General features: G+C 62.6%; 1 protein-coding gene across 1 annotated transcript in view; it reads right to left on the bottom strand.

Annotated features, from left to right (window-relative positions):
* Positions 1-14,601, bottom strand: part of MINK1 (misshapen like kinase 1) — a 70,485-nt gene that overhangs the window by 48,197 nt on the left and 7,687 nt on the right. The window contains 1 exon segment of the mRNA XM_065570394.1: positions 4,024-4,089. Coding sequence (XP_065426466.1) covers positions 4,024-4,089 — 66 coding nt within the window.

Genomic DNA, 14,601 nt, shown 5'->3' with positions numbered 1-14,601 from the left:
CGGTGATATCGGATCGGCTAGAAGGAGAGGCTGCTGAACGGGGAGCTGTCGTACTGAACGGGGTTCCCCCCAGGGACTGTACGGGCCGAGAGTGGGCACGACCTGTGAGTCCGTGACACCTGTGGAGTCCGGTGGCGCCTTAAAGACTAACAGATTTATTTGGGCATAAGCTTTCGTGGGTAACAACCTCACTTCTTCGGATGTAGATACAGACGAACACGGCTACCCCCTGATACGTGACACCTGTGTGTGCGCAGGTCAGCTGGACTCTGGGCACACAGTACTCGCGCCCTTTCCTCCCAACGCACGCACGCGGCTCCACATCACACAACACGCTGGGTTCCAATCCTGGCCTGGCCCCCAAGGGCGGCTACTTGGAGTGCCTGTCTCTTGCCGGTCAGCCCAGACGCGACCCGATCCGGCCCAAGACCGGCTCAGCACAGGGGGAGCGGAGGGAAACCCTCCAGCCTGGGTCCCTACCTGATCTGGGGATGCCGGGATGGTCAGCAGGTGGGAGACTCCAGAGAGGAGGCAGGCCGGAAAGGAGGGCACAGGTGCTGTCAGGCCTGTCCCCGGAACCAGAGTCACTGGAGCAACGTGTCCTGCCAGCAGGACCCCTCTGCTGGGAACCAGCGCAGATAGGAACTGACCTCCAACGCCATCGGTTCACCTTGAAGTGGGATCTCATCAGCCTGCAATTAGCCCTGCCGGCTCCTCTGGGGGGAAGGGCAGGCTGCCAAGGGCCTCATCACACTTCTCACCACAAATGCTGCACTAAAGGGCAGTGAGGGCTAGTGGTCGGAGCAGGGGGAAGAGGGGGGGCTGGGAGCCAGGACGCCTGGGTTCTCTCCCCAGCGCTGGGGGGGGAGTGGGGTCTGGTGGGTCAGCGCAGGGGGGGCTGGGAGCCAGGACTCCTGGGTTCTCTCCCCGGCTCTGGGAGGGGAGCGGGGGCTGGGGGGTCAGCGCAGTGGGGGCTGGGAGCCAGGACACCTGGGTTCTCTCCACAGCGCGGGGGGGGGAGTGGGGTCTGGTGGGTCAACGCAGTGGGGACTGGGAGCCAGGACTCCTGGGTTCTCTCCCCAGCGCTGGGAGGGGAGTAGGGGCTAGTGGGTTAGAGCAGGGGGGGCTGGGAGCCAGGACACCTGGGTTCTCTCCACAGCGCTGGGGGGGAGTGGGGTCTGGTGGGTCAACGCAGTGGGGACTGGGAGCCAGGACTCCTGGGTTCTCTCCCCAGCTCTGGGAGGGGAGTTGGGGCTAGTGGTTAGAGCGGGTGGGGGTGGGGGGTGGGAGAACTGGAGATAGAACCGGGGCCAAATGCAGAAGTCAAATAACCTCTCTACTCCTCCCCGAGCTCCAGTTACATTTGATTCACAGGTGTTCTAATAAATGACTGATCAGCCATTCGCGACTCAAGAGGTGGCTTCTGCCCATGGCTCGGATGCTCCCCCCATTCATTCAGCACTCATTAAGCCCTGCAAAGCCAACCTTAATGTGAAGCAGGCCTGGTTTGCCAGCCAGCTGCTTCCCCCAGGCCTGCTCCCAGGGTATGCTGCGCGCCCGGGCTGGCCTCGTTCAGTGTGGGCAGTCACAGCAGGCTCAGAGACAGCAATCACTTGAGGATGAGGACGTCGTTGGGGACCACCAGCGAGGAGCTGGTCCCCCAAACCAAACCAGCTAGCCTAACTCGGGGGAGGGGGCTGTGTGTGGGGACGGGAGAGGCGCTAGCTGGAGCACAGAGCCCGGGCTAACCCTGTAGTGAAGAGACCCCAATGAGACTGCCAACCCCCCCAGCCCAGTACTGCGAAAGCCCCTCGAAATCCTGAGACTCCAACACACACACAAGGAATGCTGGGTTCTTGTGTTCTGGTTCCCATTCGCGTCCCATTTTCAAGCTTTCCTCTGCAGCCAGGACAGCTGGCAACTTCCCCTTGCAATAAAAAAGGAGGCAGGATTCCCCAGCAATAGCATGACTCCAGCAGCTGGGGCTTTAAGGGAATTGGCAACACCGCTCTCAGTCTCCCTCGTACCAGGCCCCGCAGCAGAGACTGTTGGAAAACGGGGGTGCCCCTCCCGGCTAAGTCTCACATTTGTGGTGAAACAGTTGAAAATTTCCGGTGCCTCAGGGGAGGCGTAGTTCAGATGCCGCACGCCCCTTGTTCAGCTCCAGGGGCCCGGCTCTCTGCTTGGACTACATCTCCCAGGATGCACTGCGGTCGCTCTTTCTGCAGAGCCACCGCTGTGCCTCATGGGAGATGTATTCCAACCATAGAGAACACCGGCATGGGACACCCAAACTACAACTCCCATGAGGCACCAGGACAGCATCTCCCAGTCATGGGATGCAGCCAGGTCGGTAACAAACAGGGGAGACTGGGTTTGAGCCCCTGCTCGGCCAGACTTCCCGTGTGACCCTGGGTGAGTCATTTAGTTGCTCCGTGACTCAGTTTCCCCATCTGGGTTCGTGACAGCGAATCCACTGAAGACAGGGAGGCACTCGGATATTGAGGCCATAGAAGCGGTAAAGATAACGAAGCGGAGCGAAAGAGCAGGAAGTTAGTCACCTCCACGCTGCTGATCCCTCATGCCGCGCCCAGACAGATGGATCTGGATTCCCGGAGAGGAGACTTCACCGCAGCCACGGGGGCCGTCTCTTCCAGCCTCGTCTCGGCCCCCTCCCATTCACGGGGGGAAATTAAGTCCCTCCCCCATCATCCTAGCATGCAAATAGCCAGGACTCGGATGGCAATTCATTACCCTAACGAGCGGAGCGGCGGGGCTGGAGCCACAGAATCACACCTCCAGTATCACCACACCCACCGTGTGCCGGGCTGCACACAGCTTGGGCCCCGCACGAGACGTATTTATTACAGGAGTGGCTGCGCGCATCCAGCCGGTGGGACAGCGAGGGTCCTGCCAGCCAAACCCCCTGCTCAAGTGGGGTCTTACAGCTCCCCCCACGCTCTCCTCAAAGGCCGAGCCCACGTGCCGCCTCCAGCCTGGGGGTTGCAGCTAATCGGTTGGAGCTGAGGAAGGATTTCTGTGCCGGCTGCGCTGGGTATTGGAGCGCGGCTCGCTGGGCCCACTGAACGGGGGCTAGGACCGCGCCAGGCCTGCGGAGGTCGGGGGACGAGCGACTGAGAACGTCAACTCTGTGGGGCCGGGAGTGACGCTTCGGGTTGTGTTTGTACAGCGCCTAGCGCCACGGCGCACTGGCAACAGCTACGCCGACACTACCGTAATACACCTAAATGTACAGCACCCAGCGCCACAGGGCCCTGGCCACGGCTACGCTGACACTACCATAATACACCTAATAACATACAGCGCCCAGCACCACGGCGCCCTGGGTACGGCTGGGGTACCCCGACATTACCGTAATACACCTAATAAATAAGACACCCAGCCTAGCACAGTGACAGGGCCCTGAGGCAGTACCACCCTACAGATCAGCACTGTTCTCACCACAGGAGCACAGGGTGAGCGGGGCTGGCCGAGGGGACACAGGGCTCTGTTCTCACGGCCACGGGATGCCGTGGAGTCCTCAGGACTCCCAAGTTCCAGTCCTGGCTCTGACCGGGGGGGTGTTAATTACCGCCCCACTGTGTGTCTGTCCGGAATTCCAATCCTTCAGCTATGCCGGCGCTTGGGGGCCGGGACCGTCTCTCCCCGGGGGTCTGCGCAGCCTCAGTTGTGGGGGAAGGGGGAGGCTTCAGAGGGCCCTGATCTCAGCTGGGGGAGGGGCGCTGTGCAGCACCCACCAAGACAGCTCTCCCCTCCCTGCCCCCCTTCCCCAGCAGCCAGAGGGGCATTTGTTGTGGCAATGAACGGTCACACACACGAGACCGCTCTATCTCCGAGGGGGGCGGTGTTAAAACTCCCCCCCAGCCTGGGAATGTGGGACCGTTCCCTAGCGGGTGGGGGCAGGGCAGAGCTCCCGTCTCCGGTCACGCTGAGAAGACTGCCCCTGCCTTTGGGTGGCTCTGGGCGGTGCCCGGGGATGGGGTGGGCTGGCCGAGAACTCACCTTGTAGACCTGTCCATACGTCCCGTTCCCGACCACCTCCACCAGTTCGAATATGCCGGCGGGGTCCTGGGGGGGAACAGAGAGACAATGTCAGGGGTGACTGTGCCACAAACAGACCCTCCCCATGCCAGCCTGCCCCGGAGAGCCCTTCTCCCCCCCCCCCACTCCCCACCAGCCCACCCTCCAATTCCCAGGTGGTGCTGGGCAGGGTCTCGGCACCGTATCATACCGCAGAGCTATTAATACCATGGCCGGGGCCTGACGCCATGTGGCCCCCCGGGCGCGCAGCACGTGCCAAATGCTAACCTATATTGGAGGGGGAGGGACGAGCCCAGGAGAGCTGGGCGTTGCTCCAGACCAGAGGCAGCCGCTCCTGCTGGCTGAGTAGTTCCTGGTTCAGACACACGGTCAGGACCAGCCAGCCAGGTTAACAGCGCTGAGCAGGGGGTCCTGGCGCCCCACCCCTCTCTCTGCCCTGCTCCCATGTGCATGTAACTTGTAGCAAGGCAGAATCTACAAAGCCCAGACCAAGACGGGAGACCCTCTCACGTCAGTGTGGCACAGACCCCCCCCGATGGAGATCAGGGCTCCCATAGTGTCTGATGGTGCTCCCTGACTCAGACTGGGGTCCCCATCACACCGGGTGCCACACAGACCCCCCCCAGGCCGAGATCAGGGCCCTCCATTGTTCCAGAGGCTGCACAGACCCCCCAGACCAAGCTTTCCCCCATTGTTCTCCATTGGCTCAAACACCAACCCTTCAGTTCCCGTCTCCAGGCCCTTCCCCACCCACCCTATCCTCTCTCTCGAGTTGCCGCCCCCAGCTGCGATCAGAGCCACTAGCCCATCGCCCACTGGAGCGCCTTCTCCCACAGCTCCCCACAGCCGCCTCCTCAAATGCTCCTTTGCCACACCGCCTCCAAACCCCCGCCCAGGGTTAGCCGCAGGTGCACGGAGCCCCCTGCCCGGCCTCCCCGGGTCCTGGCACACTGGCTCTCGTCTTAGACTTTGGGGGAGGGTGGTGTGTACAGGGGCAGGTTAGCCCAGGAGACTGGTCGGAAAATGTGTATGAGCGGTGGATCCATCTCCTCCTCTCCCCACCCAGCCTGGAGCTTTAGTGACGGGGCTCAACACAGGGGGGAGAGGACAAGACCCTCTGTTCTGGGTTCTCCAGCTGGTCTATTGGCCCCTTATATTAGACGGGTGTCTCGGCAGAGGAATCATCGCCCAGTACAAGGAACGACTCCAGAAGACTAACAGAGCGTGGGGCTCGTGCTGTGCGACTCGCTTTCCTCTTAATTGATTTACTCAAGATCCTCATTAAACTAATTTCTCACAAGGGCACAGGAAGGCGGCTGAAGGTTTTACATATTCAGCAGGGCAGGGAGGAGACAAGAGAGTCACCTCACAATGTCACATTGCGCTTAGCACCGCGGCCCCCCGCATCTCAGCCCAGGGGTCTGTGCAGCGCCTGGCACAATGGGACCTTTGTACCAACTTTTCACACAGCCTCTCCCTGCTCTGCTCCCCGCACTCAGCCCTCCTCACAGCACGGAAACAGCAGCACGAGCTGAGCTAACACCATTCCACGGCGCGGGCAGCCTGACGCACCGAGAGGTGAAATGACTTCGTGACAGAGCCCGGGATGCACACCAGGGAGTCCTGGCTCCCAGCCCCCACACCCTTCCCAGAGCCGGGGAGAGAACCCAGGAGTCCTGGCTCCCAGCTCCCCCTGCTCTAACCCACCAGCCCCCACGCCCCTCCCAGAGCCGGGGAGAGAACCCAGGAGTCCTGGCTCCCAGCCTCCCCTGCTCTAACCCACCAGCCCCCACGCCCCTCCCAGAGCCGGGGAGAGAACCCAGGAGTCCTGGCTCCCAGCCTCCCCTGCTCTAACCCACCAGCCCCCACGCCCCTCCCAGAGCCGGGGAGAGAACCCAGGAGTCCTGGCTCCCAGCCTCCCCTGCTCTAACCCACCAGCCCCCACGCCCCTCCCAGAGCCAGGGAGAGAACCCAGGAGTCCTGGCTCCCAGCCCCCACGCCCCTCCCAGAGCCGGGGAGAGAACCCAGGAGTCCTGGCTCCCAGGCCCCCCGCTCTAACCCACCAGCCCCCACTCCCCTCCCAGAGCTGGGCAGAGAACCCAGGAGTCCTGGCCCCCAGCCCCAGGAACGGCTCAGTCGGCAGGAGACGGTGCAATGCTCTCAGGGCCCAGCATTCACTGTCACTCCCTCCTGGCCCTTACGCCACCCGAACAAGCCGGCAGTTGACCCCCCCCACCCCGAGAGCGGCGCAAGGGGGAGCACAAAAGAGCCCTGAGCCGCCTGACCCCAAGCCCTGACACACAAGGAAAGAACAGAGAAGCCAGGCCGGGAGCAGTCACAAGGGGCCCAGGACAGAGGCCAGCTAGCAGGGCTTTCTGCTCCCCTGTGCGGCCCGGACGCCGGGGTCCCTAGGGCAGCTCAGCATACGCCAGCCCCACCATCGCCAAGGCACTCAGCACCAATGCCGTGTGGAGAAGTGACCCAGGTTACCCTGTGGGGGAGACACCCAGACGCCCAGGGGGATTGTGGGAAGTCTCTGCCCGGCCCCTGGGAAATCCTGAGGGTCCCGGCGGGCTGAGGCGTGGAGGCAGCACGGCCTAGCGGGTAGGCCACGGGGCTGGATGTCAGGGGGCTCGGCCGGCCGCTGCCCTGCTGGCGCTGGGAGACCTCAGGCAAGTCCCTTCCCCACTACTTCCCCTCCGTCCCAGCCTCTGGGTGGATTTCAAGCTCCATTGGGGCCAATGGGGGCCTCGAGCTCTGTCCCCAATTTCAAATGGGGGGGGGCTGTGCCATGCTTGGCGCCGCAGGGGCACTGGCGCCGGCTGAGGTCCGGGCAGCGAGTCCTGGAGAAGCAGCAGTGTTAGCCCAGCCCAGCCAGGACAAGCAGGCAGCGGATTTCCAGGGGAAAGGACTGAGCGTGGGAGACGCGCAGGGCTGAGCCGGGCAGCGGGTGGGAGGGAGAGCTGGGAAGCCAAGGAACTAGTGTTTATCTTGGAGAAGGGGATTGGAGCTGGGTTTTCTCTGCTCCTGCCCCTGGACTGCCCTTCTGCCGGGCCCAGCCAAAGCCGCCTTCCCCCCACCCCCTTCCTGGCACGGCAACCCAGGTCACACCTCCAGAGTCAACAGGACTTTGTACTCTGAGCGCTTGCCAGCTTCCCAACCCACCCTCATTCCCGCCTCAGAGAGAACAGTCTGATCTAGAGAGGAGAGCTGGCAAGGGAAGGAATGCAAGTGTATGGCCTCCCTGCCCCCCACCCCCCAACCCATGCCCCTCCTAGAGCCGGGGAGAGAACCCAGGAGTCCTGGCTCCCAGCCTCCCCTGCTCTAACCCACCAGCTCCCAGCCCCTTCCCAGAGCTGGGGAGAGAACCCAGGAGTCCTGGCTCCCAGCCCCCCTCCCCTCCCAGAGCCAGGGAGAGAACCCAGGAGTCCTGGCTCCCAACCCCCCCTGCTCTAACCACCAGCCCCCACTGCCCTTCCAGAGCTGGGCAGAGAACCCAGGAGTCCTGGCTCCCAGCCCCCTCCCCTCCCAGAGCCAGGGAGAGAACCCAGAAGTCCTGGCTCCCAGCCTCCCTGCTCTAACCCACCAGCCCCCACTGCCCTTCCAGAGCTGGGGAGAGAACCCAGGAGTCCTGGCTCCCAGCCCCCCCTGCTCTAACCCACCAGCCCCCGCTCCCCTCCCAGAGCCGGGGAGAGAACCCAGGAGTCCTGGCTCCCAGCCCCCCCTGCTCTAACCCACCAGCCCCCGCTCCCCTCTCAGAGCCAGGGAGAGAACCCAGGAGTCCTGGCTCCCAGCCCTGCTGCTCTAACCCCCCAACCCCCACTGCCCTTCCAGAGCTGGGGAGAGAACCCAGGAGTCCTGGCTCCCAGCCCTGCTGCTCTAACCCATCAGCCCCCACTGCCCTTCCAGAGCTGGGCAGAGAACCCAGGAGTCTTGGATCCCAGCCCCCCCGCTCTAACTCACCAAGATGGGGGTGGCACCATGCCGGGCACTGCACAGACACCCCGGCACCTGAGCTCAGGTGCCCCCCATCATGCCGGGTGCTGCACACCGGGCACCCAAGGTCCGGGGCTGCACAGAGCTTCCCGTCTAAGAGCCGGAGAAAGGCCCATGGCCTCGGCTGGATCGACGCTGTCAGTGAGGCCCGGGAGATGCAGCGCCTGGCTCAGGCTGGACCCCAGCCCAGTGGCCTTGCCCCCCTCCCAGAACACGGGACGGACAGATGGCGGCAAGGGACAAGGGGCTGGGTTCAAATCCCGGCTCTGCCGCAGACTGGGGCTGTCTGTATCCTGCAGCCTTAGCTGTAGTGTGGACGTGTTTCAGCCCAAGCGCCGCTCCCATCCACACACAAAGCACTCGGAGCGTTTGTCCAACGCCCAGCCCCATGCAGCGACCGGTACACAAAGCAATAGCGCACATCTGAAGGAGGACGGGAACCTTTCAAGCCCAGCTGGGGTTGTTGGCCCTCACTCCATGTACTTCGTAAAACCCATGTGTGACGAAGTGGGGAGGGCCTTGCTTTCCTTGTTTCCTATGGGGGTAGGGTTTGCATGCAGAGGGGCTGGGACTCAGTGTCCCTGCGGGTTACTGGTTTAACGAGGGAGGGGAGAGGGAGTTTGTGGTTACAGAGGATTGGCGAGGGAACTTGGGACCCCAGCCACTGGCCTGGAGGACGGACACCCCGGCGACGGGTGACCTGACGACCCAGAGACCCCGCTCAGGAGTCGCAGCCGGTTCTGGCCAGTGGGAGGACAATGGGCTGCGAAGAGGGGAGAGGAGGCCCAGGCGACCCTGTTTATGACCCTGTTTCCCTGGAGAGAAGACAATGGACAGAGGCGGGGCCTGGGGCCGGGGATCTCAGATGCCCAGCTGGGAGCAGGGGGGCTCGGGGCTGGAGAGGGGGAGCAGGCAGAGCCCACCTGGATGCAGGGAGACTGGGGTGTGCTGGGCTGAGGGAGGCCAGGCCTGAGGCCCTGAGAGTTTCCTGTGCTGGGTTCAACTCTCAATAAACCCTCCTGTGTTACGCTGGCTGAGAGTCACTCCGGGCTAGAGAACACGGGGTGTGGAGGCCCCGGGGAGTCCCGAGCGAGTGGACTCCCTGAGGGGGCCCACGGCAGAGACAGACGTGCTAAGGCTCCGAGAGGTGCGGCTCCAGGAGGTGGAGGGGCCTGACCCCGGGAGAGAGTGGACCCCCGAGAAGGGCTGTCGCACTGACAGGGGCACCCCCCACGGACCGCACGGGGCCACGAGTGGGCACGATTGGTGAGTCCGTGACACTGTGGAAGTGCCCAGTATGAGATGGTGAAAGGACGTGGCTCCCGTTTCGGGGGGCAGCCGACCCAGGCTGGAGCCGTTCTGGGAGATGCTTTAGTTCGGCTGGATCCAGGGGTAAGCGGGCGGGATTCCTGACCCAAGAGGTCAGGCTAGATGAGCCGGAATCTACAACACGTAATCAATCTAGTTCACACCGCAGCCTCACTCTCTTCAGTGGATTTAGCGTCATAGCTGGCGTGGCAGGGATCCCCACGGTACAGATGGGGAAACTGAGGCATGGCACAGCCGAGCGACTGGCCCAGGGTCACACAAGAAGTCGGTGGCAGAGCAGGAAATTGAGCTTGGCTCTGCCACCTCTAGGCTAGTGCCCCATCCTTCCCCTCGAACCCATGAATTAGCCTGCGGAACTCACTGCCACCAGAGCACGGCTAGGGGACTGCGCCCGGCGCAGGGATGCAGGCAAGCCCCGGCTGGTCTGGTAAGAGGGCCCAGGCTTCTCAGCGCCCTCCACCCAGCCCCGGCTGCACAGGCTGCTGGCACAATGCAGGGCAGAGACCCTGGGGAAGGCGACATGGGGAATGGCCCATCCTGGAACACTACCACCCCTTCCCTGCCCCCCGGCGTTCTCCCCAGACAACGTACCTCCCGTCGGCACAGACCTGGCCTGGAGTCTGCGTCTCAGGCAGGTTCAAACGTGACCCAATCAGCCCTACACCCTGCCAGCTGGCAACACGGCACTCGCTCTCAGAGGCAGCCAATCAGCAGCCAGAGTCTGGGTTTTGAGGAAGGGGCAGCTCTGGGAGAGGAGTGGGGGCTGGTGGGTTAGAGCAGGGGGGCTGGGAGCCAGGACTCCTGGGTTCTCTCCCCGGCTCTGGGAGGGGAGTGGGGGCTGGTGGGTTAGAGCAGGGGGGCTGGGAGCCAGGACTCCTGGGTTCTCCCCCAGCTCTGGGAGGGGAGGGGGGGCTGGTGGGTCAGAGCAGGGGGGCTGGGAGCCAGGACTCCTGGGTACTCCCCCGGCTCTGGGAGGGGAGTGGGGACTGGTGGGTTAGAGCAGGGGGGTTGGGAGCCAGGACGCCTGGGTTCTCTCCCCGGCTCTCCTCAGGGCTGGGAGGGTCTTGCGATGGGGTCTGTGCAAGGCTTGGCTCTGATCCAGGTCGGGGTGGGGGGGGGTCTGTGTGGCACCCAGCCACTCGGCCCTGCACCACCCAGGGCATTTCTTCCACAGCTGTGTGTCAGCGCTGGTCACTCCTGGACTTGCACGCCAAGCACAGCTGTTGGGTTCCCCTTCGGCAAGACCACCCACCATCCACAGCTGCAGACCACCAAAGCACAGAGGTATGGGAGTGTGACATTATTGACATAAACTGGGACCATATAGATCATTGTTGCAACCAAGGTCCTGTAGTGGCACCCAAATCGTGTATAAAGGGGGTCAAATGGGGTGTCTAAGACAAGGTTATGGTTTATGGGTTCTGATTATGCTGTCTATATGTGTGTATCACTTTTGTAGTCGAAGTTATGAATATTGGCCCTATACTGTCTGTATGGCAAACTTATGCTATGCTTCTGGGTGACATCCCAGACAAGCTGAGATTAGCTCTGCCTAGCCTGCTTGATGGCCCATTAAGGACCATCAGCTATACAATGGACCCATTGAGAGAAGGCAAATATGCCTTGAGACTCAGCAAAGTATGCAGGGACTGGCCCATGTGACTCCAGACTCCATTTTGCTGTAATCTTCCACAGTAAGAACAAAGAGGTTTTCTTACACCTGGAAAAGACTATATAAGGCTAATGCCTCATCTCCATCTGGTCTTCAATCCTGCTTCATACCTCTGGAGGAACTTTGCTACAAGCTGAAGCTCTGAACAAAGGACTGAGGACCCATCCCAGCTGGGGATGTTCCAGAGACTTGATTTGAGCCTGTAGTTTATTCTATCACTGCTGCAAGTCTGAACCAAGAACTTGGCCATTACTGTATGTAATTGATTCCATTTAACCAATTCTAACTCTCATCTCTATCTTTTTCCTTTTATGAATAAACCTTTAGATTTTAGATTCTAAAGGATTGGCAACAGCATGATTTGTGGGTAAGACCTGATTTGTATATTGACCTGGGTCTGGGGCTTGGTCCTTTGGGATCGGGAGAACCTTTTTCTTTTACTGGGGTATTGGTTTTCATAACCATTTGTCCCCATAACGAGTGGCACTGGTGGGGATACTGGGACACTGGAGTGTCTAAGGAGATTGCTTGTGAGACTTGCGGTTAGCCAGTGGGGTGAGAGCGAAGTCCTCTTAGTCTGGCTGGTTTGGTGCCTTAGAGGTGGAGAAACCCCAGCCTTGGGCTGTAACTGCCCTGTTTGAGCAATCTGTCCTGCGGTGGCACTCTCAGTTGGGTTCCGCCAGAACCGCATTGTCACAGGGGGGCAGTAAGATGGGGACCCCCGAGCCCTTCACACCACAGCCTGTGCCCTGTGGGCCGGGCCATCAGCGGGCGAGGCGTCAGAAACCGGCAGAGAGGAACCTGCAGCTGCGCCCCCCATGTCCCACCCTCAGGGGAACTGCAGAGAAAGCAAGTTCCCCCCCGCGGTAGGTTTCAGCTGGGAGTTATCTAGCACGGTAGCACCCTAGGGGTCCCAGCCTAGATCAGAAGCTGCCGCACAGACACCACCCCAAGACCGAGATCGGGGTCTCCCCCATGCCAGGCACTGTACAAACAGCCCTTCCCCGCAATGATCTTTAAGGCCTTATGAAAATCGAGGGCCAAAAGTTCCTTGAGCAACTTAGTATACACCCCACAAGTTCCTGTGAGCCGTGTCACGCTGGGCCAAATCTGCCTCCAGGCGCAGTGGGTCGCAAAACCCGTTTCTACAGGGCCTGAACTGATCGCCCCAAACCGGAACGTCAACACCCCCCACATGCAACTTTTGAACCAAAATATTAAACAAAATATCCAGCCTTAATGATCGTACAATCTAGGGGCCTGACCCAATACACAGCCAGGCCCCCGAAGTCCCAGCCTTAACCATGAATCCATCCTCCTCCAGCAACTTTTTCCACCTGGGATCACTCACAGGGGAATATCCAGCGGCCTTGGGCCCTCTGAGCCAAGCTTAACAGGCCAAACGAGTCCCCATGTGGCAGTGATCTCCCCACCCCGAGCCAGGCAGCCCCCCAAAGATGAACGATACCACGCGCTTTCCCTCCACAGATCTCACAGCGCTTCACGCTGGGGATTACTGTCCTCATTGGACAGATGGGGGAAACTGAGGTATGAGGCGGTGAAGGGACTCGCCCAAGGGCGCTCAGTGACAGATCTGGGAACAGAAGCTGGGTCTCTCGCGTCCCAGCCCACTGCTGGACCCACTAGACCACGCAGACCCCCATCTGCAGCACTCCAATCCCCCCCCCAGTGAGCCTCTGACCACAGCAAGCTCACGCCGTCCCACTGCCAACGTACCCGGCTCCAGGCAATCGCTGTGGGGCTCCCCCGCAAGCCCCCATCCCAGGGCTATTCCTTCCCCTCCCAGACGCCAACGAGGTCACCTTCTTTGCAGCCGAGAAACATCACTTACAGGTGTGAGGTGCTGCGGGTTGTCTGCCGTTGCTAATTGGACAGCAGGTCTCTGCGCCGCAAAGAAAAAGGGCGGGGGCGGGGGGCGGACAGGCCCAGGGCAGGGCTTCCGAACGGCCAACTTTCTACCCCAGCCCCCTGCAGAGCGGGGAGTTCGCCGGCACTTCCCTCCCTCGACAGGCAGCTCCGCTAGCCACCACACAAGGGGTTGATCTGCATTTCATGGCAGGTGTGGGGAAAAGGGCCTCAGGAGAGTGCAGCCACATGAAGCCCTGGGCCGGAAGGTGGGCTCGCTCAGACCCCACACTATGCAGGGGGTCCGGGCTCCCCGAAGCCTGCATGAAATCTATCCCGGACACCTGGGATTTTCAGCTCTGCTCCAGACTGCCTGCATGATCTGGGGGCAGCTCTCCGGCCTGGGAGCACAATGGTCAGCTGGCCTGAATCTACGGAAAACCCTGGGGGAGTCCCTGCGTCTCCGGCCTCAGTTCCCCTGTCTGTACAATGGGGCTAAGCGGTCTGCCTTGTCTGTTTAGGCCGGGCCTCCCAGGGCTGGCACTGCTTTCCTCTGGCTGTGTAGTGCCTGGTGCCGTGGGGGCCACCAGCTGGGGGGCGGTGTTGTACCGGGGCAAGGAGTCTGGGCAGCCCTCCCCACAACCCTCCCCTGAGGCAGACCTGTCCAGCGCCCCAGCTCAGCACTCTCGGACTCCCAGCAGCCACCGTTCTGCAAAGAGCCTTGCCCAGCCCGGGCCCCGGGGGGGAGCCCCACGGAGACACTGCGGCACGTGTCCCTGGGCCAAAAGCACCGAATCCAGCGCGAGGCCAGCTCCGAACAGGGAGAGGTTTGCTCAGCCGCTGACGGGGCAGGTTGGGACATGTCCAGCCCAGGCAGAGAGCAGAGAAGCACCCACCCCGTTCGCGCCGGAGAGGCAGGTCGGTCGGCCGGCTGGGGAACTCTGCTGCACGAGCACCATCGCCATGGGTTGGGCACAATACCCCCCTGCGTCCCCTCCGCCAACCCCTGACGCGCCCCCACCCCTGGTTCACAACCCAGGGCCCTGCCTGCGTCCCCTCCGCCAACCCCCGACGCAGTCCCACCCCCAGCTCGCAACCCTGGGCCCTGCCTGCGGCCCCTCCGCCAACCCCCGACGCGCCCCTACCCCCGGCTCGCAACCCTGGGCCCTGCCTGCGGCCCCTCCGCCAACCCCCGACGCGCCCCTACCCCCGGCTCGCAACCCTGGGCCCCGCCAGCGGCCCCTCCGCCAACCCCTGAGGTGCCCCCACCCCCGGTTCACAACCCAGGGCCCTGCCTGCGTCCCCTCCGCCAACCCCCGACGCAGTCCCACCCCCAGCTCGCAACCCTGGGCCCCGCCGGCGGCCCCTCCGCCAACCCTCGACGCGCCCCCACCCCCGGTTCACAACCCAGGGCCCTGCCTGCGTCCCCTCTGCCAACCCCCCGACGCGCCCCTACCCCCAGGCCCCGCCTGTGGCCCCTCCGCCAACCCCCGACGCGCCCCCACCCCCAGGCCCCGCCTGTGGCCCCTCCGCCAACACCTGACACGCCCCCACCCCCGGGCCCCGCCGGCGGCCCCTCCACCAACCCCCAACGTGCCCCCACGCCCAGTTCACAACCCAGGGCCCTGCCTGCATCCCCTCCGCCAACCCCCGACGCACCTCCCACCCCCAGCTCG

The sequence above is a fragment of the Chrysemys picta genome, chromosome 16 (assembly GCF_011386835.1).
Source record: "Chrysemys picta bellii isolate R12L10 chromosome 16, ASM1138683v2, whole genome shotgun sequence".
NCBI classification, from domain to species: domain Eukaryota; kingdom Metazoa; phylum Chordata; order Testudines; family Emydidae; genus Chrysemys; species Chrysemys picta.
This window is presented reverse-complemented; position numbering and strand designations above follow the sequence as displayed.